General features: G+C 41.8%; 1 protein-coding gene across 4 annotated transcripts in view; it reads left to right on the plus strand.

Annotated features, from left to right (window-relative positions):
* The window catches only part of SLC11A2 (solute carrier family 11 member 2), a 37,442-nt gene extending 13,490 nt beyond the window's left edge, over positions 1-23,952 (plus strand). For 3 of the 4 annotated variants that reach the window (XM_040488135.1, XM_040488136.1, XM_040488137.1), the window contains 16 exons: positions 2,956-3,027; positions 5,179-5,327; positions 5,870-5,995; positions 6,885-7,004; positions 8,398-8,504; positions 9,037-9,107; positions 9,211-9,278; positions 10,594-10,749; positions 11,405-11,563; positions 12,382-12,468; positions 13,421-13,540; positions 13,682-13,831; positions 14,816-14,889; positions 15,491-15,644; positions 17,442-17,495; positions 22,958-23,952. In XM_040488135.1, the coding sequence (XP_040344069.1) occupies positions 2,956-3,027; positions 5,179-5,327; positions 5,870-5,995; positions 6,885-7,004; positions 8,398-8,504; positions 9,037-9,107; positions 9,211-9,278; positions 10,594-10,749; positions 11,405-11,563; positions 12,382-12,468; positions 13,421-13,540; positions 13,682-13,831; positions 14,816-14,889; positions 15,491-15,644; positions 17,442-17,495; positions 22,958-23,035 (1,745 nt within the window). In that variant the 3' untranslated portion in view covers positions 23,036-23,952. Of the gene's footprint in view, positions 1-2,955; positions 3,028-4,122; positions 4,235-5,178; positions 5,328-5,869; positions 5,996-6,884; positions 7,005-8,397; positions 8,505-9,036; positions 9,108-9,210; positions 9,279-10,593; positions 10,750-11,404; positions 11,564-12,381; positions 12,469-13,420; positions 13,541-13,681; positions 13,832-14,815; positions 14,890-15,490; positions 15,645-17,441; positions 17,496-22,957 lie in introns of those variants that run through there. The other variant, XM_040488138.1, reaches the window with a different exon arrangement.
* Positions 23,953-24,391: the final 439 nt, after the last annotated feature.

Genomic DNA, 24,391 nt, shown 5'->3' on the forward strand with positions numbered 1-24,391 from the left:
ACTTTTGATAAGGAATGGGATAAAACAGTTTATAGTACATGTATCCAGGAGTGCCATTTTTTCTGTTGTTGCTGTTTGACAGGAGGAAACTTACTGGCTTTGGAAGAAGGTGACGCTTTATGGTTGAGGGTGAGCTAGAATATTATCAAAGGTATATTAATCATAATTACCAAGTATTGCTGGATTGATTCTGGTTGCTTATATTTCAACTTGATCTTTTTATTAATGTAGTTAAATGACTGAAATGATCTGGTGGCATAGTCCTAGGGAGGAAAACTGTCTTAATATTAACTCAGTGCTTCCATATGAGTCTTAAATTTTCATGGAGATTTAAATACCAAGCATAACTGACCTTCTCTATTCCCTGCTCTCGTTATGTTCTGTAGACACTGGAAACAGTGGAACTTATAGTTTGTTAACTGCAAGTTTTGATGAGAAAAATGGAATCTATAATCTCTTTTCCTTTCTTAAAATAATACATTCCTGAGATTTCAGAGAGAAGGTCAGACTTCTTGTATCTTATTGGCTCTGTATGTAGTTAGTATAGGAATAGTCCCATAGAATACAAATAACAATTGTAAAAAATTTTATCATGAAATATTTCTGTCTAAAATTATTTATCACCTTTGTAGACTGTAGGCTTGGGGAAAAACAGAGTACTATCTGAATTGTTTGTTCTCAGAATTTAATTTAAAAGCTTATTTTGGGGAGAAAATTTCACCAGATGCATTAAACAATTCTGTGCCTTAAAGAGGCTCTCAGTCATCACTATAAAAGTAATCTAATTTAGTCAGTTCTTGGTGAGTGGGGCCACATTGGAAGAAAGTTGAGTTATTCTTGATAATAACATAATACATAATAAAATATTAATAACATAATTTTAAGTAATAATAATGTTCTCAGAGTTGATCAAAGTATAAAGAAGGGCTCTTTACCTCACACCAAGTGGCCCAAAACCTTTTCCCGTAAGAGCCATAGTCCCAAAGCTGATTTGCAGTGCCTAATTTATGATGGGTTAGGATAACCTGATAACCTAGCTTCTTAGAATTCTATGTAAAATAAAAAGGCTCTGAATGGGGCCAAAGGGCTGTGCTGTGATTGGAATCCAAGTGGCTACTGCTACTCTGAGTGGTCAGCTATGTAAATCTCATTTAGATGAGGTGCTAAAGAGGGGTTGAATATCATCAGTATTACTGGCATCTGTTGGCTGGTTTTTCGACATCTGGTGTCTTAAAACCTGATAGGAGGGACATGGCTAGTTGTCCATTGCAACAAAATACTTGATATTGGTGATTATAGAGGTAAAAGATTATGTTTTCCAAATTAGTAAGTGGTAGTATGTTTTACATCGGGAAGATAGATGAAACCTAAAACCCTTCAGGTCTGAATTCTGTAATTCTTTAAAATAGGTACAGAATATGTTGGTAGATAGATTATGTAAAAAAGAAAGTAGAGGAATGTTCAGATAGGAACAAGGGACAAGAGAGATGAAGACTTTATACAGTAAAAGATATCTAAGGAGAGGCTTTATAACTTTTTAGGAGGATAGTTTTTATTGGGATTTAAGTGGGGGTTAGGGTTAACAATAAATATTGCCTTAGGGCACCTGGGTGGCTCAGTTGGTTGAGTGGCCGACTTTGGCTCAGGTCGTGATCTCGCGGTTTGTGAGTTCGAGCCCCGTGTCGGTCTCTGTGCTGACCGCTCGGAGCCTGGAGCCTGCTTCGGATTCTGTATCTCTCTCTCTCTCTCTCTCTCTCTCTCTCTCTCTCTCTGCCCCTCCCCGCTCATGCTCTCTCTCTGTCTCAGAAATAAACGTTAAATTTTTTTTTAAAAAAACAATAAATATTGCCTTGTCTTTCTCCTTCTAAATTTGAAATCAACTGAGAAATAAATTCCTTAATAAGCAGATCAAAATGTTAAAAAATCATCCTGATTGGTGGGGTTGACTGGAGAATACTCCATAGATCTGTGGCTAGATGAGCTTACTACCATCTTCCCCTCTCCCCAGTTAAACTTAACCCAACAGGGTGCTGGACCTCTGGGACAACCACTCATCCCCCTGTCCCCCGACCCCCACCTGGGCCTTGCAGGCCAGAGAGAAGTTCTGGCATCCTGCAGACTGTGCCTACTCCTCCTGGTACCTCATCTTTCCCTGAGAGCCCAAGAAGGGAAGGCCATGGTGATTAGTTTCTGCTCCCAGTTGTTGAAGGGTTAGGGAATGAGAAATGTCGTAGGAGAAGTCTCTCTCTCCTCAGGGAAATATGAGCCTGGGGAATAATGGCCCTCCTTTTCTCCCCCCTTCTCAGAAAATTGAAGCATGGGCTTAAATTGTTTCCTAGATCAAAAAGGGTTACAGATCTTTGTCCTTTGGGGCGCCTGGGTGGCTCAGTTGGTTAAACGTCCGACTTCAGCTCAGGTCATGATCTCATCGTTCATGAGTTCGAGCCCCGCGTCGGGCTCTGTGCTGACAGCTCCGAGCCTGGAACCTGCTTCAGATTCTGTGTCTCCCTCTCTCTCTGACCCTGCCCCGTTCATTCTCTGTCTCTTTCTGTCTCAAAAATAAATAAACATAAAAAAAAATTAAAATAAAAAACTTGTAAAAGGCAGGGGGACCAATCTGGTTTTAAATATTTGAGTTAATCTGGAAGCAAAGGGCAGAAACTGGGGAATCGCCTAGCAGCCTCTCTGTGGATGCTTATTAAAAAGTATTTGCCTACTTCCCTGAAACACCTTTTGCTTCAGTTTGGCTTAGAAGTCTTATTAGCAAGACTTTTATATTTTTATTAAATATCTCAATCATACTCTGAAAACTAATTATTTTCTAGGTTATCTAATTCAGTAGAAGGATTAATTCTTTTCATATAATACGGGATCAGTTGTACAGAGTAACAAAATGCTGGTTCTAAACTTTTAGTTTGTTCTTGCTGATTCCTCTCTTCCTTTTCTCCATTTCAGAATCCTATTCTAAGAACTTGGACACTCAGTCATCCACCATGGTATTGGGTCCTGAACAGAAGATGCCAGATGGTAATTTACAGCTTTGTGTTATTGTCTGATTTTTATTTGGAACTAAGTTTATTTTTTTTATTTTAATTTTTTTAATGCTTATTTTTGAAAGAGAGAGAGAGAAACAAATCATGAATGGGAGAGGGGCAGAAAGAGAGGGAGACACACAATCTGAAGCAGGCTCCAGGCTCTGAGCTGTCAGCACAGAGCCCGATGAGGGACTCGAACCCACGAACCATGAGATCATGACGTGAGCTGAAGTCAGACGCTTAACCAATTGAGCCACCCAGGCACCCTGGAATTAGGTTTAAATCAGTAACAGAAATTGACCATATTTTCCTTCTTGTCATCTGTGGTAACAAAAACTGTCCTTAACTCCGCTTCCCTAGCCAACAGTATCATCACAGAGACCTGCTCCAATCAGGTCCGATCCAGTCACCATCTGCTAATTTAGGCTGTAAATGAAAATGGATTTATAACTAGAGAGATCTGTCTCCTGTCTTATTTCCAATTCTGAGATGAGCCAAGATTAGCTACAAGTTTGGTTTCTATAGCAGTAATGCTTGCAAGGGCAGTATTAACCACAGACCTGGCATAAAATTCTTTAGAATGCTTTGGCTTTTCACAGCACTGCAGATACTTAACGTGAGGAGCAATAAAATACCGAGCAAGCACCTTAAACTGTGTATTCCATTAGAGCTTCTTGAGTGCTCTAATCCTTCCGAATTCTAAATGTCCCCTTTAGAATTTTCATTCCTTTTCTTTAAATATCTTCATTAATTCAGGGCCACTTCACCTCAGTGGGTCAGCTCCTTATAGAAAGAAAGCTTTTGTTGTTCTAATTGGAGGTTGCAAGGATTTCTTGGAAACCCTAACATTAGAGAGCTCTGTGGTTCAAAATAGCCATTTGATGGCTACCAAACTACTTTCTGGCAGATTAGCCCTTTTCTTCCAGACCCTCCCCTTCCCAGCACTTAAGATTAACTGCGAAATGCAGGACTCAGGGAAACACTGATTACCAGTCTAAGATGAGACCTCCTATCACAAGGGTGCCCACACCCCGTGACCCAAAGCTCTTCACTGCAGACCGTAGTCAGGAGGCAAAGGGTTCCTGCTTGGTGGCTTTCCTACAGGTTCAGATTTTAGCTTGAACTGTGGCAGGATTTTTCAACTTCCACATTTATTGAGAAGCCTGACAGAGGTATAATGTCCAAGGATGATGCTTTGAGTAAGTCCTACCAAATGATGGGTTGGAGACAGAACTAGACAGACTTAGTTCCTTTCTTCTAAAAGTTAAGATTTTAGGTTTTACCAGCCTGGGAATGTTATATTTTGAGCCCTAGACATCCGTGTTTTTAGAAGAAAATGAAGTGGTTCTAAAAATTGCTACCTGGGAATATAGAAGTGTGAAAGTAGGAAAACCATTGCAGGATGAGTGTTAAAACTGATCTAGAGCTGAGTGACTGGGGAAGAGGGGTGAGAAGGAGCTTTGTTACCATAAGCTTTTTTTATTTCCTGAATTTCCATCCCTGTGAATATATCGCCTATTAAAGAATTCACTTATTTTGGGCGCCTGGGTGGCTCAGTAGTTAGGCATTTGACTCTTGACTTTGACTCAGGTCATGATCTCACGGTTCGTGAGTTTGAGCCCTGCATTGGGCTCTGTGCTGCCAGCATGGAGCCTGCTTGAGGTTCTCTCTCTCACTCTCTTTCTCTGCCCCTCCCCCACTGGTGCTCTCTTTCTCAAAATAAATAAACTTTTAAGAAAGGAATTAGTTTATTAAAAATATAAATAAAATATTAGAAATAAATTGAGTAGAGTCAGCTTGGTCTTGTGCATTTAGGTATTAAAAGATTTAATTTAGGGGCGCCTGGGTGGCGCAGTCGGTTAAGCGTCCGACTTCAGCCAGGTCACGATCTCGCGGTCCGTGAGTTCGAGCCCCGCGTCGGGCTCTGGGCTGATGGCTCAGAGCCTGGAGCCTGTTTCCGATTCTGTGTCTCCCTCTCTCTCTGCCCCTCCCCTGTTCATGCTCTGTCTCTCTCTGTCCCCAAAATAAATAAACGTTGAAAAAAAAAATTAAAAAAAAAAAAAGATTTAATTTAAAAGTTACTAAGGATGAGTTGTCAGTGTATTTTGCTCATTTTCATTTCTTCTCAAATTTGTTAATTTAGATGATGCTTCTGGAGACCATGGGGACCCTGCCAGTCTTGGTACCCTCAACCCTGCCTATAGTAACTCATCTCTTTCCCAGTCCACTGGGCACTCACAGGAGCCCTTCACCACCTACTTTGATGAGAAGATTGCCATTCCTGAAGAGGAGGTTAGTGACAAATCTTTGGAGGAAAACTTTATTTAGAGAAAACTTAGGAGTGAAAAGTCTGCTGGATAACTCAAGATTAATGGCCTCACATCTAATTTTGGCAAGCAGTCTCTGAAGACAGCTTTCGTAATCAGAATAAGTAGAAACTGTTTGGGAAAATGAGGGCCTTGAAAAACAGTTGCCACATTGACCTAGTGAATATTTTTTGATCTAGAAGTATGAATTTCATGTTCTTTTTTTTTTTACAGTGTCCCATTTGGGTAGTGATTGGGCATAGGGGTACTGATAGGTTTTAGACTGAGAGGCTGATTGATGGAAAGAAGAGGTAAAGAAAGGGCTCCTATTTGGACAGAGAAGAGGTAGCTTATTGATAAGAAGTGGGTAACATGGAAGTTGAACTTGGACGCACGCAGTGTCCAACATCCTAAGTCTTTCGATCTTATGAAGCTCATATTGTTGTTTTATATGTAACAAAATAACAGATAAATTAGATCAGTAATTTGGAGGTGGTAATTCGTTTGATGTCTTCCTCTCTCGTATAGTATTCTTGTTTTAGCTTTCGTAAACTCTGGGCTTTCACGGGACCGGGCTTTCTTATGAGTATTGCCTACTTGGATCCAGGAAACATCGAGTCTGATTTGCAGTCTGGAGCGGTGGCTGGATTTAAGGTGAATATCTGGTCTTACCCCTGTCCCTTTTAAACACACAGTACACCCTCACATCCTTTCCCCCTTACAATGCCTGTCGGATGTCAGCCTTGGGAGTTACATGCAAATACTTCATTGGCAGTAATGCTTAGGTGAAAAGTACTTTCCACCATCTGCTTTTTTTTTTTTTTTAAATGTTTATTTATTTTTGAGAAAATGTGAGTGGGTGAGGGGCAGAGAGAGAGGGACAAAGGATCTGAAGCATACTCCTCACTGAACAGCAGTGAGCTCAATGTGGGGCTTAAACTCAAGAACTGTGAGATCATGACCTGAGCTGAAGTTGGATGCTCAACTGATTGAGTCACCCTTCTGTTTTTTTTTTTTTAATTTATTAAAAAAAATTTTTTTTAATGTTTATTTATTTTTGAGAGAGAGAGAGAGAGAGAGAGAGAGAGCGCCAGCGGAGGAGGGCAGAGAGAGAGGGAGACACAGAATCCAAAGCAGGCTCCAAGCTCTGAGCTGTGTGCAATGAGCCCCATGTGGGGCTGAAACTCACGAACCTTGAGATCATGTACTGTGCCAGAGTCGGATGCTTAACTGACCAAGCCACCCAGGTGCCCCTTAATTTATTTTGGACACATATTTGGTTTTAAATTTTTGTTTTGTTTTATCTACTCCACATAGTTTCCTTGAACAAAGGAGAAACTGTAGGTGGGAGAAACTAAGACTCAGAAAGGTATGAGGTGACCTAGCAGGTTATGTACAGAACCTGATACAGAACTCAGGTCATTTGATTCTGGATCTGGGCTCTTTCCTGAATGTTGTATTTCTCATTCATGTTGCTAAACAGCCAAACAAAAACACCCCAGTTGTCTAATGAGTGTTATGATGGGATTTTGTTCTTTTCTAGTTGCTCTGGGTTCTTCTGTTGGCCACCATGGTGGGGCTCCTACTCCAGCGCCTTGCAGCTAGACTGGGAGTGGTCACGGGGTTGCATCTTGCTGAAGTGTGTCACCGTCAGTATCCCAGGGTGAGCAATGTAGTGTGCTGTTTGTTACTCATCTCATAGGAACCTGTGTGTCTGGTGATACGTGCTGGCCTGAGGGCTTGGCGGTCAGGGGCCCTGAGGATGAGTCCCAAGGAATATTATTTAGTTCCTCTTGCTGCCAACCCATATTTCTCTACTCCTTCAGAATTTAACTTGAGATTCGCTTTTTGCCAGAAAGCTTCCTTCGAAAAACTCAGTTTGCATAAATACCTGCCATTCGTTCTGCCTTCTGGCATCTTGCAGTGCCCAGCCCATGGAGGGGTGGGAGTGCTCTAAGAACTTTGAGTCATACATCTTTATTACTATCATACATATTTTCTTTTTTGATTGACTTTGTCATCAATTTGAAAAATAAGGTTTTTCATTTTATTTACTATATGTGGCAGGATCTTTGGATTTGTTAATAATTATTTTTCAATTTACCATGATCCTGGAGGTTATACTGTCTTCTGCAGCTTTTTTCTGGACATTTTGGCCCTTTCTCACTGCTATGTAAGGCAGGAATGGACTCTGTGTCTGGAAGATAGTTTTAACCTAGGTTCATCTTTAGATAAGATACTGATCTGCCTCTGGTTTGTCCTAAATGTTTAATCTCCTTTCATGGCTGTGAGAAACTATCTGTATCTGCTTTATTTCCCCATATATGCTTCTCAAAAAAGCCACGGTAATTTATAATTTCTTGTAGCTTCTTTTTCTTCATGTATCTTAACAGTTGTTTTTTGTGACAATTTTTTTGTATAGTCAATACCTGAAGATGTTTGTTTGTTTGTTTTTTCTTGACCTCTGCTAGCCAGTATTAACTAAATTTGTCTTTGAGCTGGATTATTTGACCAGATTAGTTTCCTCTTATATGCCACTCAATTCCAATCAGTTCACCCTAAATCTCTTTACATGTTTGTCCTTTTTCACTTGCTTGTGTATTATTATTACATTAAAGATGACCCCAGCGTTTTCATTTTTGTTTTGTCTCTTTAGCCACGGTCAAGATATTTTCTCTTGTGGTCATTTTCTGTTCTCTCCTGAACAATTATTTTGACCATATGAGCATCCTCATCTTCCCCTAAAACTTCTAAGTTTGTTTTTAGGCGGGAAATTAAGTGGAAATTAATGAATGGAAATTCTGTTCCTCTCTTGAGTGGAAGGGAAAGAGAAAAAATTAGGATCAGCCCTTGCCCTGACCTCGGCTCATAGGTTCTACCACGTAGAAACACCCTTGCTTTCTCTAGCGGGGGGCCACAGCGCAGTAGTCCATCCCTAGACTGGAAGCTTATAAAGGACTGTGGATGGGTCAGTGCCAGATGTGAATTCCAAACTCTAAGGAATGTTCTTAGAAATGATTAATTAGAACCATGTCTTTCTGCTGTTTGGTATTTAGGTCCCACGAATTATCCTATGGCTGATGGTGGAGTTGGCTATCATTGGCTCAGATATGCAAGAAGTTATTGGCTCAGCCATTGCCATCAATCTCCTGTCTGTAGGAAGGTGAGGGGGTTTTCCTCCAGAGAGTAATATTTTGCTAAATTTCAAAACAAATGTAAAAACCACCCAACTCATTTTCAGTTTTCAAGGTTCAACTTGAGTATTATTTTTTTCTGTGGAGCCTTTCTGGAGCCACCTTCTCTCCCAGCAGCCTGTAGGCTCTATATGTCCCATGTTCTCATGTTGGGTTATACATCCCACTATTGTATAGTATGTGACATTGTGTGTTACAATTATTTATCTGTATATCAGCTTAACCCACTAGACAGTGAGCTCCTAGAGGGGTAAGACCTATACTTTTCAGCTGTGTATCCGAAATGTCTGACTTAGTAGACCATCAGTGTTGGAATGAATGTAAATAATTCAGTTGGTGCTGTGATCCCAAACTACCCAAGGCCTGACCTCCCACCACTGTCGCCTCTCCCCCAAGTCCTTGCTTCTCCAAGTATTGTATATCTGGAGACCTGTTGGAGAGAAAGTGTTTCTCAATGTTTTCTTTCTTTCTTTTAATCTCCATTTCTTACCTTTGACCTAGGGTTCCTCTGTGGGGTGGAGTTCTCATCACCATTGCAGATACCTTTGTATTTCTCTTTTTGGACAAGTACGGTAAGGAGAGTGGGAATGGAGGGGTCAAAGAATCTACTTTCCATCATGTAGCTGATGGAGAAGTCTGCCTTCTGTGAGCTCACTGCTGCATTTTCCCTTTTAGGCTTACGGAAGCTAGAAGCATTTTTTGGCTTTCTCATCACTATTATGGCCCTCACATTTGGATATGAGGCAAGTATTATAGGCTGTTCGTTAGCTTTTACAACAAAGGAAAGATTTTTTTTGCCTTTTATTTACAATCATATAATGCTATGATGGTTTAGTTGTATCCCATGCATTAACAAAAAGCCAATTCAGTCTAGGCTAGTTTTGAAGGAATAGGATCTGTAGCAAAGGCTAGTCTCCAGGAAGGCCTGCCGGCGCTCCTAGTTCAAAAGTGACTAGATTTTTTAGGACTTCCTTGACTAGACTCTCTGGTTCCAAGTTGGCCATCCCAACAATAGAGCATCCTGGGAGAGGGCTAGGGAGGAAGCAGGGTTATTCCTGGCTGTGAACTTGGAGGGGTTTTACTTATATTGGCTTATACCAACTGCAGCTTGAACTTTCTCTGTATTGCAACAGTTAATGAACTCTAAGGGATATAGCCGACGTTTCCTGCTTTGTGCCCCAACCCAGCTGCTCCTAGGAATCAGTACCGTTTTATGCAGTAATAGTACCTTTCTGTGTCCAATTGTTTTTTTAAATATTTATTTATTTTGAGAGCGAGAGAGAAAGCATGCGTGTACACGTGAGCAGGGGAGGGGCAGAAAGAGAGGGAGAGAGAGAATCCCAAGCAGGCTCCACCCACCCTGTCAGCCCAGAGCCCCACTTGGGGCTCGATCTCATGAACCTTAAGATCATCGCCTAAGCCGAAATCAAGAGTTGGATGTTTACCCAACTGAGCCACCTGGGCGCCCCTATGTTCAATTGTTATGAACTGATTTTTGCTTAATGGCCTCACTAAACTTGGAAAAGTGTATCTAATCTGTGAATAGATTATGCAATAGGTTAGTCTAAGGCTTCCAAGAGAAATGCGGAACCAGGAAAAAGTATGTATGGGAAGTATTCATGAATGAGTCTCAGCATATGTTAGTGGCAAACATAAATGATTTTTAGATAAACATAGGTGAATAGAGGCATGAGTGTGGGTAATCAAGAATTGACTGTATTCTTGGGTCTGTCTCCCAGGAGTGGTTGTGAAGCTGCTATCAGTGAGGCCCTTAGCAGCTGCTGACTGTTTCTTTAGAATGTTAATTACATTCTCCACACATCTACTTTGTATATTTAAAATGTGATGTAAAGTGTCTGGGTACCCCAGTCCTGAATTCTCAGACCTCTGGCAGCAAGCCCCTCTTATGCTTCTTGGTTTCCTAATGGTTCTGTGTTCCTCATTATTCCAGGTAGTTGTTGAAGAAAGTATTGTAAGGAACAATGGATGCTGAGTGTTTCCTAGTACTGTGTTACTGCCCCGGTCTCATATCCTAATAGTTGTTATGTTGGCATATAGTATGTTACAGTGAAACCCAGCCAGAGCCAGGTACTCAAGGGCATGTTCCTGCCATCCTGTCCAGGCTGTCACACCCCACAGATCGAGCAGGCTGTGGGCATCGTGGGAGCTGTCATCATGCCACACAATATGTACCTGCATTCTGCCTTAGTCAAGGTGAGCATGGCCCTTATCTCCATGCCCCCCCAGGTAGTTGATGGTTCCTTCAGTTGCAAGGGACACACGCATAGTTTAAAACTGTTAGAGCCCTAAAGGAGAGAAGTATTTTTCCACAGTTGGGTGTTTATAAACTCCACACACTCAGACTGTTTTTATCACAAAGGTGACCAGACATAAGCGACCCCACGGAAAAACTGGGACTAAAGTTCTACCTAAAAGGTCCAAAAGTACACCAAGTCTCTTGTGTTTGAATCTCAAAAGTCTGAGTGACCGTGAGGAGATCAGAAGTAAAGTACCCAACAAAGCTTTTCTCAGTCAGTCTTCTACAGTAGTTCGCTGGGAGATTTCAGAGACCTTTATAATTAAGGTTATTAGGACTGAAAATCAGGTTGTTTTTGTATGTCGGTGGTTCTTCTGGCCACAATAACTGAGAGCTCATAGTCATCATTTCCTGTTTGGGGCATGCCCAACGTTGTCAAGGTGTCACGAAGTTCTTCCTCACTTCATGAACTAGGATGTTGAAGTGCGTTTTCTCACATTTCATATGGTCAGTTGTTTTGCCCTCTGCATCTTTCCTCTGACTCCAAACTCATGCAATATTACGAGGAGACTTGTTCTAACTAATTAACGACTACTGCTGTCCTCTCTCTAGTCCAGACAGGTAAACCGAGCCAATAAGCAGGAGGTACGAGAAGCTAATAAGTACTTTTTCATTGAATCCTGCATTGCTCTCTTTGTTTCCTTCATCATCAACGTCTTTGTCGTCTCCGTCTTTGCCGAAGCATTTTTTGAAAAAACCAACGACCAGGTGGTGAGTAAGCCAGGGTCGTGAATGGTAGTGAATGTGAGGATAAGTGAAGGAGTGGGGTAGGCAGAATGACAGTGACTTGAAGCTCAGGGGAAACAGATCTCCAACCGCAGGGCTGCCCCCTAATCACTGCACTAGTTAGGGTCTGGAGTCTGGGGGCAGACTAAGCCTAGACCCATTTTTCCCATCTTTTGGCACAGAAGAGAGCTTGCCTCAGATTAAAGATTGCCTCATGTTGCTGTTAGTGGCTTCGTGTCTGTTTGGCTCTTTGTCATCCCCTTTTGTTTCCTGTTTATCAACTGCCAGCCTGCTTGCCAGTCCTGCCATTTGGTGATGAGGACAAGTGGGGAGGAGTCAACAAACAGAAAACAGAAACCGCCTAAGATATACTCTTTGGCATTTTTTTTTTTCCTCACTCTTTTGCATTTTGAATTCTCTGTCGTCTTGATTCCTGATTGCCTGTCTATAGGAACTCAGACTTCTGGCTCTGCTTTGACTCAGGAGTCCTCTCCTGTTTCTTAGGGGCCCTCTCCTCCTGTCATCGCTTAAAGTGAGCCAGCATTCACGTATTACCATGCACACTCTTCACTCGGTAAATATTTTTGATGGCAGGGGGGTGTAGAAAGATTATGGAAGAAGACCACACGTGACATTGGTGCCAGTCTCTCCTCCCTTTACAACGTGTATCCGGTGTCTTACCTCCACCCTAGGTCTCATAGATGACTTGAGTATGACGTGTAGTTTGTGATTTGCTGGAGAGTTCTTCTGATCTGGTCCTTGCCTCAAAAATAAAAGTTGCTCCTAAACTGCTTGCATTCCAGGTTGCAGTCTGTAGAAATGCGAGCAGTCCCCACACCAGCCTCTTTCCTGACGATAACTCGACACTGGCTGTGGACATCTACAAAGGGGTAAACCTATTCAGATCTGTGATCATTGCTCCTGAATCAATATTCTTGGAATAGTATCTGGTCTTTTCTGTGGGTTCACTTCAGAACTGAACATATCTTCTCTGGAGTGCCATTTATTTCAGAGGTCTAGATGCCAGACAAGCATTTTTGGATTACATGGGAGGGAATAGAGGATAAGCTGAAAGATAAAGATGAACAGTATCAGCCATTCCCAGAGTTATGCTGGTAGTTTATTGTTTTATAGGATTTTTTAAAGTTTCTTTTTAAAGTTTTTTATTTAGAGAGAGAGAGTGCATGCGAGTGAGCAGGGGAGGGGCAGAGAGGGGGGGTGGGGACAGAGGCTCTGCACTGATAGTGGCAAGCCTGACACGGGGCTCAAACTCACAAACCGCGAGATCATGAAGCTAAAGTTGGATGCCCAACCGACTGAACCACCCAGGCACTCCTTTTTATAGGATATTTATTGGGGGAGACTGAAGAAAGTGTTTCTGATAAAGTATTCTTTATTGGGACCTCTCAGTCCCTTTTATGTTGGTTACATTACGAACCTCCAAGAGTAGAACACAGAGCTTATGTAGCACTTCCCAAATTTATTTGACCTTTTTCTTCACTCCTGTTGCTATCTTCCAGAATAGTGTGTTAAGTAATATAATTTGAGAAATGTGGTATAGACTTTTTTTTTTCACATATTTAAAATCTATGTTGAAGACGAAGCCTTTAAGAACTTGGAGAAGAGGTAGAGGAGTGAAGGAATATCCAGGAAAATTTAGGTTGAGGGCCTCTGAAGTGAGGACAGGTCCTGAGTCTAGCTTCTGGGGTAGTTCCCAGCACAGCACTTGGTGTAGATTGGTACATAGGAAGGAAGAGGGAGAAATGCTGCAGAGGAATTCTGTTTTGGGTGTTGTCTAAGCAGATCATTGACACAAACATCTTTCTTCCCTGCTTCTCCCAGGGTGTTGTACTGGGATGTTACTTTGGGCCTGCTGCACTCTACATCTGGGCAGTGGGGATCCTGGCTGCAGGGCAGAGCTCTACCATGACAGGAACCTATTCTGGCCAGTTCGTCATGGAGGTATGTGCTGTTGTGACTGGTATACATTAGAGGAAGAAAACATTGTCCTTTTGTTTCTTCTTACTCCCATGTTTCTAAGGGCTTCCCAGACCTCTCTCTGTTTCCTATTCTAGACATTCATCCTGCTGTGTTTTCTTCCAGGGATTCCTGAACCTAAAGTGGTCACGCTTTGCCCGAGTGATTCTGACCCGCTCTATTGCCATCATCCCCACTCTGCTTGTTGCCATCTTCCAGGATGTAGAGCATCTAACAGGGATGAATGACTTCCTGAATGTTCTGCAGAGCTTACAGGTAAGGAAGGAGCTGAGGAAACTCCCATTCCATTTAATCAGGCAGCATTATATATTGCTGTCCCTAGGTACTGAGTGTATAGGGCTGGGTGCTGGGGAAAATTGAGAGGAAGAAAGAGGCAGAGTCTTGGCCCTGGTATCTAAAAACCTTTTAGGGATGCCTGGGTGGTTCATTCGGTTAAGCATCCAACTCTTGACTTGAACTCAGGTCATGATATCACTGTTCATGGATTTGAGCCCCTAGTCAAGCTCTATGCTGATAGCGCAGAGCCTGATTGGGATTCTCTGTCTCCCTCTCCCTCTGCGCCTCCCCCATTTGCTCTCAAAAATAAATAAACAAACAAACAAAAATAAATAAATGCATAAATGAAAGCTTTTAGGGTGCCTGGGTGGTACAGTCAGTGAAGCGTCAGACTCTTAACCTCAGCTCAGGTCACGATCTCACGGTTCATGAGTTTGAGCCCTGCATCCGGCTCTGCACTGACAGTTTAGATCTTGCTTGAGATTCTGTCTCTTCTTCTCTCTGCCCCTCCCCCGTTTATTCTCTCTCTCTCTCTCTCTCTCTCTCTCTCTGTCTCTCTTTCTCTCTCAAATGAATTTTAAAACATTTTTCTAAATAAAATCTTTTGGACATGGTTTGGTTTTATGGGAATTATCTGCTATAATTACGTACAGAGTATAAAATTATTGTTTCTTAATCCAAGCAAACATTAAATAATAAATAACATAGGACATGGTTAGGTCCTATGGAGGTTAAGAAGACAAGGAAGATAACAAATGTTTTTAAGGACTCAAAGGATGATGATCGATGCTAAGTTAATGATGCCTCTATAGATTTCAACGTAATGCATGAGCATGTTGGGATGACAGGAATAATTTCTCATGGGGCAGATGAAGCAGGGTGTGTGTTTCCCTTTTGCTAACAGGGCTGGGTAATATGAGTATCTCCAGTAGTCCTGTCTGATCTTTGTTCTTTCTTTTCCAGCTTCCCTTTGCTCTCATACCCATCCTCACATTTACGAGCTTGCGGCCAGTAATGAGTGACTTTGCCAATGGAATGTGAGTGTACTTCTCTCAGTTCCCCCAAAATATGTGGGGAAATGGTATCTGCATCCAACAGGCCAGTCAGAAAATGAGTCATATAGGGAACCACATGCTTTGAGAGGTGATTCCTTGAGGTGCTCCTCAATCTTTGGCTTAGAAAATGGAGACTCTGAATGTAGTAAAAGAAGGCAAGCAATTTTTCATTTTTGGGGAGAGAAAGATCAGCTCTTAGGGTTTTATTCTTCAGCTGCAGCCACTGAAGCTGCCTTAATTTCATGTTAAATGATCTTAATGAGAAAGGCATAAACTAATACCTTTTATATGCATCTTTAAAGAGTGTGGGGCATTTGAAATTGTCTGTTGCATCTCTAGGAACTCCGGGCTTGTTGCATTTTTAGGGACTTAAATATCAGGGATTATTTGATAGTATTTCCCCCACCTCTTTCTCCCTACTGGTGTCTATTTGGCTCATTTAATTGGGACATAATAAGACAATTTTCAGTTCATTTTGAAATGCCTCTTAACTCCTGTCCTGTCTGCCCCACAAGACCGAGTGTCCTTTTCTGCTTACAGATAGGTTGGACTATTCCACCAATGATTGCTGATTCTTTTACAGAGGCTGGAGGATTGCAGGCGGGATCTTGGTCCTTATCGTCTGTTCCATCAACATGTACTTTGTCATGGTTTATGTCCAGGAACTAGGGCATGTGGCATTGTATGTGGTAGCTGCTGTGGTCAGTGTGGCTTATCTGAGCTTTGTGTTATACTTGGTAAGTCCATTCAGGAGGGAGTAGGGGTATATGTATCAGAGTTGGTAGAGACGGGGCTTACTGATACCAAAATGAAAGGACTCAAAAGAGCACATAGCCTTCTTATCTCCAGGTTACTGGAACAGTTTACATGAAATTGTTAATAACGTCAGCTGTGGTTAAACAATATTTTTAACCATAAAATTTAGACTCCTAAGAGCTGTCCTGTCACTTCTGCTGGTTTCCTTTCTTAGTAATTCCTAATAAGAGAGTGTACTGTGTTTGAGGAATTAAAAGAAGAGCAGTATAGAAAGTAGAGGGCAGTACGAGATGGGGTTGGTGAGATGTCAGAGCTTTGGGGCGGGATACACGTGAGCTCACGGCCCTGCTCAGCTCTGCCATTTAATAACTGTCTCGTAAAGAAATAACAGTGATACTCGCTCATTGAATTACTCTAGAGTGATTTAAAAATGATGGTTATGAAATCGTAACTACACAGAAAATGAATACGGGGTAATGTGTTCCGAGATAATCAAGTTCCTTCTCAAAAGTCTAGGGTAGATTATGTGAACATGATGATAGGTATGTTCGGATGGTACCATCATGGGGGTGCCTGGGTGGCTCAGTCTGTTAAGCGTCCAATTTCGGCTCAGGTCATGATCTCATGGTTCATGAGGTCACCCTGAGTCGGGCTGTTTACTGTCAGCATAGAGCCTGGAGCCTGCTTCAGATTCTGTGTCCCTCTCTCTCTCTGCTCATCCCCCACTTGCATCCCCCCCCCTCAAAAATAAATAAACATTAAAAAAAAGATGGTACCATCATAGATACATTCTTTTCTCTATTTCCCAAATGTTCTGTCATATTACTTATAGTAATGGAAATAGTTCTAGCAATAAAAACAACAAATCCACCTCCCTGTTCCATACAGGTTTCTCTGAAAAATTCATGTTTGGAGGAATTTAGGGGCAGCAGAATTTATACCATATCTGCTGCAGAGAATGGTTAAGGACAGAGGCTGGAAACCCGATCTTTTGAACATTTAACTAATGCCCATACCAGTGTTTGCCACAGGTTAGGTACTAGATTGAGAAAATTGCTTTAGTGACTATTGAAAAATTATGTCCTGGACTGATACAGCTTTTCTTTTTTTTCTCCCCAGTAAACCTGGGGCACACTAGGATTATGCTGAGCCTATGTTCTAGGGATTTACTCTAAGGAAATCCAAGTAATTGAACGTGTCTTTGACAGGAAATATTTTAAAAATTCACCGTAGAAGTTAAAGGAATCTTTCCTTCCTGCAAATTGTGTATGGAGGGTCCGAGTTGTCCTCAGTCACCCTGAGACTGTCGAGATTGTTGAAGACCCATTTTAAGGGTGAGGGCTGATTCCAGGGTGGGTTACTGCTATGAAGCCCCCAAAACATGGACATCGTAGAGCAGTTCAGGATACTATTCCATTTGTATTAGTCTGTCCGTCATTCCCTCCGCCTCCACCTTCATCATGAGGAATGGGGTCTTCAGGGAACTCCCAGTCGGATGAAAGAAACAAACGACAAACGAAAAGCGGTAGGAGCAGGGAGCTCAGTATTGAAAATAGTATGGAAAAAAACGTTGCCGAGGAAGGCAAACTCCAGGATGTTTTGAAGGGGCTGTGGGGTTGGGAGAATGACTGTGCAACCTTGGTGGTAGGAGATGAGCAAAGCTGGATATGCAAGGAAGAGAGAAGGTTTGTGTCTGAGCAGTGAGGCGTGAGCAGTCATGGTGGGTAAGAGGGCTCTTCAGAGAGGCTGGTGAATGATGGCCATACTTTATCTTTCAGGGTTGGCAATGTTTGATTGCACTGGGCATGTCCTTCCTGGACTGTGGGCACACGGTAAGCATCTCTAAAGTCCTGCTGACCGAAGAAGCCACCGGTGGCTATACTAAGTAAACACTGGATCAGTCTGTCTGTCCTCCACAGGTAGCCATCAGAGCCAGTGTGTTTCTATGGTTTACTGTGTGAACATAGACAAAAGTATGTGCTGTTGCACAGACTTCATTTAAGACTCAACTGTTTGTTGGGAAAGACTTTGTTTCAATATATGTTTGAAAGATGGAATTTTTTTCTTCCTGACCTCCTAACCTGGGAACTGGATTAGATAGGATCTGTGAAAAGCTGACATTTGCTGCTATCATTCCAACACTAAAATTTTAAGTAGCTGCCTAAGGGCCAGTTTGTTTTATCCTTTTGAGAGAGAATCCTGTAGGCATGATTCTTAACTAGGCTGTGTGTTTAAAAAAAAAAAATTGGAAAATGTAATAATTTTTCATAATACAAATTATAGAATAGGTATGCAGGTTTTGTTTATCAAAAGATTCTGGATTTTAAGAGGCTGAGAAATACTTTTCTTATCCATACCCTTTCAGTTACTTTAATTATTAAAAAAAAAAAAAACTCACCTAAGGTGGTGTCATCCATATTAAATATAAAATTGTGAGACATCTCTACCTCTTTCAGGTTCAGGGTTCTTTTAACTTCTTTCCACTTTAAATTTTTGGTGGAAGTTAAGAGGGATGAGAAAGCATAAATTTAGAAGGTGATAAATGAACAAATAGCAAAGCTGACATGCAGGTGGTGGTTATTAATCACCTTGGAACATCACTGAGCAGATTTTCCTCAGAGATGGAAAGCTTATCAGGAATTTCTTGGGAGTCCTGATTTTCATAAGTTTCATCTTAGTACCGAGCTTTCCCGTTGATACTTCCTCTTTGAGTGCATACAGTTGTAAAACCTTCACCTTCCTCATCCAGGAAGTTGGCTATAGAAAAAGATGGTAGCATTTATGAACTGACGTTCTCATGAGATTTTGGAATGAGGAGAAAAGACTGAAAGGAAAAGAAGAGCCATCTGTTTTATTCCTAAAAGCCATCTCCTACCAGAACTGTCACGTTTTTCCGAAGCATGCCCAAGACCACTTGCAAGGCAATCTCAGGAGCTGCGGACCTAACTGTTGCAAAGCTCTTTCTCTCTCCCTCAGCAAGTCAGTAGGTATCACTGTGGTTGCAGAGTTCTCTCAGCAAGGTTGCGCTGGGCTACCTCTCTTCAGCCATTCCCTCAGAGGGAAAAATTTTGAGACCAGATGGTGGAGCTTTGGAGTCAGAGGAAATGGGTCCCTTCGGCATGAAGCTGCTGCTCTTCAGCCACTTCTGATACTTTTACATGTGGAGCCTGAGATTGTGTGATTATATCAAATCAAATCACATTTGTCTGGTGGAGATAAATAATCAAGTCTTTTATAGCCATTGACTTGGTGAGAACAGTAACGGGAATGGCATTGAAGGACTTCTCGTTTTTTGGAGCTTTCCTTCTGGAGTCCTGGTTGATTGATATTATGTATTCATCTCAGCCCCTGAAAGCATTATTGCTCATATTTTGCACACAGTCAAAAGCACAGACTGGATGGATTGTTTTTCATAAGGCATTAAGGATAAACTACTGTTTCACTGACTATACCTTCTCTTAGTCCCTCAAGTAATATCTGACAGGATCATGAAAGACAAATTTCCCCAACTGTTCCTCCTCACATCTTCCCCTCTCCCTATCGTCATGCCTGGTCATAAGAGCACTCTGTGAAGATGTTGGAGACTGACATCTTTATCTCTCATCTGGCTGTGCTAGGTGAAGGCAAAATTGACAAGAAAAATTCTTTGTAAAGACAGTACAGTGACACCTCCCTTTGCCCTGAGTCTGGTGGGCCCAGTCAGTCTCAGATTCACAAAATGTATTTAGAAGTTCAAGTAAAGCTGCTTATTTTCTTTTTTAAAGTTTTATTTATGACTTAACGATGATGGAAAATTTCTTCCCACTTAAGTGGCATTTTATAATACTACGTGTGGAGTGTTTTACAGTGTTAAAAGCACTCCCAAACCATATTCCATTTGATCCTCTTAGAGAGTGTCCTTTAGCCAGTACTCTGGGTGCAATAAACAATGCTTATGAAGTCTTCCGGTGCCAGCATGTGCAGTGTGTGTGTGTGGAATGTTAAGGATATACAATTGTACCTTATGTAAATCCGTCCTTGTTCTCCAGAAATGTGACATGAAATAATTGTGCTGGTACAGCATCTTGGGAATTCATAGGGATGGGGACGAGCTGTAGTTTGGCTCCTGTGAGGTCCTGCTAGTCGTATTCCAAGTGGTGACAACTGAGCTGTTAGTGACCACTTAACAGTATGTAAACTTGGTTTGTAATTAAAAATTTTTTCTTTTTCCTGTTTGGTTTCCTGGGTATTTTTTTTCACCTTGAAAATATTTAACTTCTGAAATACTGAAACATCAGCCGCCACCTGGATTGACATATTAAGCCCACAGTGTTAGTGATTTTCTCTTGTGAAGGGATGGAGGTATAAATAGCTTTAGTCCCCAGAAGACTTGATGAACTGCAGACAGCAAACACGAATATCAATCTGCCCATTTAGTCACATACTGTTTGTCTTGCTGTTGCTAAAGGTCACATCATTGCCTTATTTAAACTCGAAAAAAAATTGTCATTCAGCCTTTCTTTGCTCTAAGCTGAACATTTTTCTGTCCGTAGTCTTGTTTCACCATTGGAATAGGCCTTTATATTCCATGTATGCTGCCCATAAAAAGTATAAGTGTTTGAAAAGAGAAACCAAAATTGTTTAGCTTAAAAATTGAAAGCATCTTGGTGGAACGGATATAAACGGAAACATTGGCGCCATTTAATGAAAACAAAGACGAAGCTCAGGCCTAATAAACTACTAGCCCTGTCACCGTACAAATGACAGGAAAATCTAAGTGAACACTTGATTTATTCCAAGATTGTCACTTGAACTTCATTTTCCCTTTCTCTGTCATAAGCTTTTCTGCCTGTCTTATAGGAGCTGAATACTGTAACACCATAGAAGTAATCTGGGAATTCTGTTCTCCATGTTGTCCTTCCTCGTTTAGCTCTCCCTTCTTCTCTTTGGGTTTACTTTCCAAACTAGAATAGGATGCAGTAGTTTGAAGATCCTGATTTGAGACATTTCTTTTAGCTCTGCCCTCTGGAATGCTTTCTACTCCTTTATTCGATAGGTAGGGCCAATGAATCTAAATGTGTCAGCTTCCCTTGGCACCTTAGCTTATGAAGGTTAAAAACGGCTGACACTGACCCCCATGTGCTCGTCCTGGTCTGAGCACTCCTAGGACCTCATTCAGTTGTTACAACAAGAGGATCGGCCTCTACATCGATGAGGCAACTGGAAGGCCAAAAAGTAAAGTTAACTTCCTCGAATCACATCACGGGTAAATGAGCAGCTGGCATGTCAACTTGAATAGCTAAACTCCAGAGTCCACGTTGCCATTACCGAACCGTCCTGTGTAATACGTAGTACACTCTTCATTTCAGGTTAAGATGCCAAGCTTTGGTGTCTGGCATTACAGGAACACGTCAGAGCATCTTGCTTGATACTCCGATTAGTGAGAGATTCGTACTCTAGCCAACTGACAGACTAATTTTGCTTGGCCTGTGTTAAATTTGGAACAACTTTGAATGCTTTTTGGTGGGCACAGAAGGTGGACAGGGCCCTCTCTGATCCTACCCCAGGAGTAGCTAAGAACTATGAAGCTTACTCATTTGCATTACCTCTCTGCCCCTGTGACAGCAGTTAGCCTATTCCTGTGCCGTTCCGCGCCACTTCTCAGTGTCTCCCAACAATATGACAGACTCCTCCAGTGAAGGAACCCTAACAAGTCCTCTAAGAGTCTGGGGATCACAGGACTAATAAGGCAACTCTTGCTTATTACGTAATGAGGAAGCCCACCAGCTCAGGTCTCTTGTGAAAAGGCAGCAATGAATTTATAGTGTATCTGACAGTTGCTCTTGGTTACTAAAACCTGAAATGGAAGACCCTGAAATGAATAAAGAGGCTTGTCTGAAGAGCTGTTTCTCTGCCCTAAGGCCACTGTTAGTAATTTCCTAGCTCACTATGCCTAGAATTATTTGGGGGTTCATTTGGTGTCCACGGGGTCATCAGAAGCTTGTGAGGTATACAGGGCAATTTGTAATGTGTTAAAAAATTCCATTTGTCGAGGTGCCTGGGTGGTTCAATCAGTTAAGCATCCGACTCTTGATCTCAGCTCAGGTCATGATCTCACGGTTCGTGGGCTCGAGCCCTGCAACCGGTTCTATACTGAGAATGCGAACCTGCTTGGGATTCTCTCTCTCTGCCTCTATAAATGAACAAACAAACGTTAAAAAATAAACATTAAAAAATCCTATTTGTTGAAGACTAACACAGCATATCAGCGTACTTGGCATTTTCAAATGTAGCATTTATTCCCATTTTACAAATAAGTAGGATAAGGCTCCAGAAAGGATACATGAACTTGCTCAAGGTCACAGGTAGCGGCAGAGTTGGAGCTTGAACTCGACTCTGGTGCCTTTTCCACTGTGCTATAATAGGAATATTTTCCTCCTGTGGATTCATAGTCTACATCACAGGTTGTTGATGCCAAGGGGTGATAACATTCCTAAAGCCCTAACTAATAACAGTAGGGCTAAAGTGAGATTCAGTGATTATCTCACGATGGTGTGCAGAGGAGAGAAAAACAACACGTGCTATTTTCTTTTTTTTTTAGGGAAAGAATTGGCTCAGGTGCCAGAAGATCATGGGGCCTGGATATTGGGCTTAGGAGTTAGAGTGAGCTCGAGAGTTAGAATTAGTATTTGATTCTAATATTTATTTTAATTATTTAGAGCTTATTTGATTTCTAAAACACAGTACTAGAATACAAAAGTGCTCAGAGTGTTTGTTTGCTCTCGTCCTTGTCGCCAGCAAGCACCCCTCTGGAACAAGTGTGTCACAAGAATAGTCAAAGTGCAGATTTCATGAGGGCGCTTGGCATTATCTCAGTTCTTAACTATTTCATTCAGCTCCAAGCTAGTATTTTATGTAAACCGTTTCTGTAAGCCATTTCTCTTCGGAAATAAAAATCAATATAGCAGTACTGAAAAAAGGCGTATACCGATGTGCTGATTATAGGTGCTCGTGTGCCAGTTTCAGTATTTAAATACTCGTAAATCCGGGCTGCCTGGGTGGCTCAGTTGGCTAAGCGCCTGACTTCCATTCAGGTCATGATCAGTTTGTGAGTTTGAGCCCCGCATCTGGCTCTCCAGCTCTCCGGCTCTCTGCTGTCAGCCTGGAGCTCACTTCAGATCCTCTGTCCCCATCTCTGCCTCCCCCCTTCCCCCGCTCACGTGTGCACTCCCTCTGTCTCTCAGAAATAGACATAGAAAAAGAATAACAAATACTTGCACATCAGTCTAACCCTTTTTCATTTTTTTGTCCTTAGTACCATCTGGGACTGACAGCTCAGCCTGAACTCTACCTTCTGAACACCGTGGATGCTGACTCACTTGTGTCTAGATGACTGACAGCCTGAGAGACTGTTTACGAACCACTTTGTCTTAGTCCTTTTGTGCCAGGTGTCCTGTTAACATATCTCTGTTAGTTCAGAGGTGAGTTTTGTTCAGATGTTTTGAACAAAAGTCAAAGATTTCCTCATGGGAAGGGTGTTAAAAGCTGCCAGCTCTAAGTGTAGGACAGAGACCCACCCACCTCATGATGGTCCTACAGTAGCCAGAGTGACATGATTGGCCCACGGTGGCCACACACCCCTATGGGCTTGTGTCTTGACCTCTGGAATTTAAAAAATATATATGTGTATATATTTATGTAAACCTGAACATGTCAGTTTGGGTAGAGTTTTAAGGTTATGTGAAATTGATAGGTCTTTCTTATTTTTTTTAAAGCTATAGATAAATCAGATATTTGTTTTCTCTGGGTCACAAGTGACAGAGGAAAGGGAGTAATGCTCTTTTTCAGAATGATCTGGTCAAATTGACTTGCCTTTTAAAGTGACACTTGACTATGGCTAGTTAAATTCGATTTCAGTTTTAACCAGACCCTTAGCGACTACTGACTAGCAGCACATCATTTCTAAAGAAAACAGTTCTTCTTTTCAGCAGATTTATCCTGGTTATATTGTGTGCTTTGCAATTATTATTCTTTGTTGCTTTTCTTGAAATCTTGTCAGAGGTATGGTGGTATTTCCCAAAGAGCTTAGTACCTCATCAGAAGATTCAGAAACCATACTCTAACCAATGATCAGTTTTCCATGTGACATCGTAACTCAGCCCATTCTAGCATTCAAGCTTTAGGGATAAAAAGAAGAACCTTCTAACATTTCACTTTGTAAGTCCCAAACAGAAAATGATGGGAGGTTACTTGTTTTCTTTCTAACGTTTGTAGAGTTCTACCATGTCTTTTCTTCCCATTTTTCCCCACTAAAACTCCACAGACACCATTTCTAGGTCCAAAGTCTATTTCCAGGAATGGTTAATATTTCTAGTGTTGAATTTCCTTGAATGCTAAGCATTTTATTTAAGATATTTATATCAAGTAATACGAGAGCAGAACTAGACCAGGACGTGGACGACTAGTTCTCATGTCATAAACTGCCTGCCTACATGTGGGTGATAGACTTTTTTTGACCCCTCTTCTTAACCAGGACTTTTTTTCCTTAAGATTTTTATAATAAAGGGGCGCCTGGGTGGCGCAGTCGGTTAAGCGTCCGACTTCAGCCAGGTCACGATCTCGCGGTCCGGGAGTTCGAGCCCCGCGTCAGGCTCTGGGCTGATGGCTCGGAGCCTGGAGCCTGTTTCCGATTCTGTGTCTCCCTCTCTCTCTGCCCCTCCCCTGTTCATGCTCTGTCTCTCTCTGTCCC

This window comes from Herpailurus yagouaroundi, unplaced genomic scaffold (genome assembly GCF_014898765.1).
Source record: "Herpailurus yagouaroundi ecotype Mexico unplaced genomic scaffold, PumYag 166, whole genome shotgun sequence".
In the NCBI taxonomy this organism is placed as follows: Eukaryota; Metazoa; Chordata; class Mammalia; order Carnivora; family Felidae; genus Herpailurus; species Herpailurus yagouaroundi.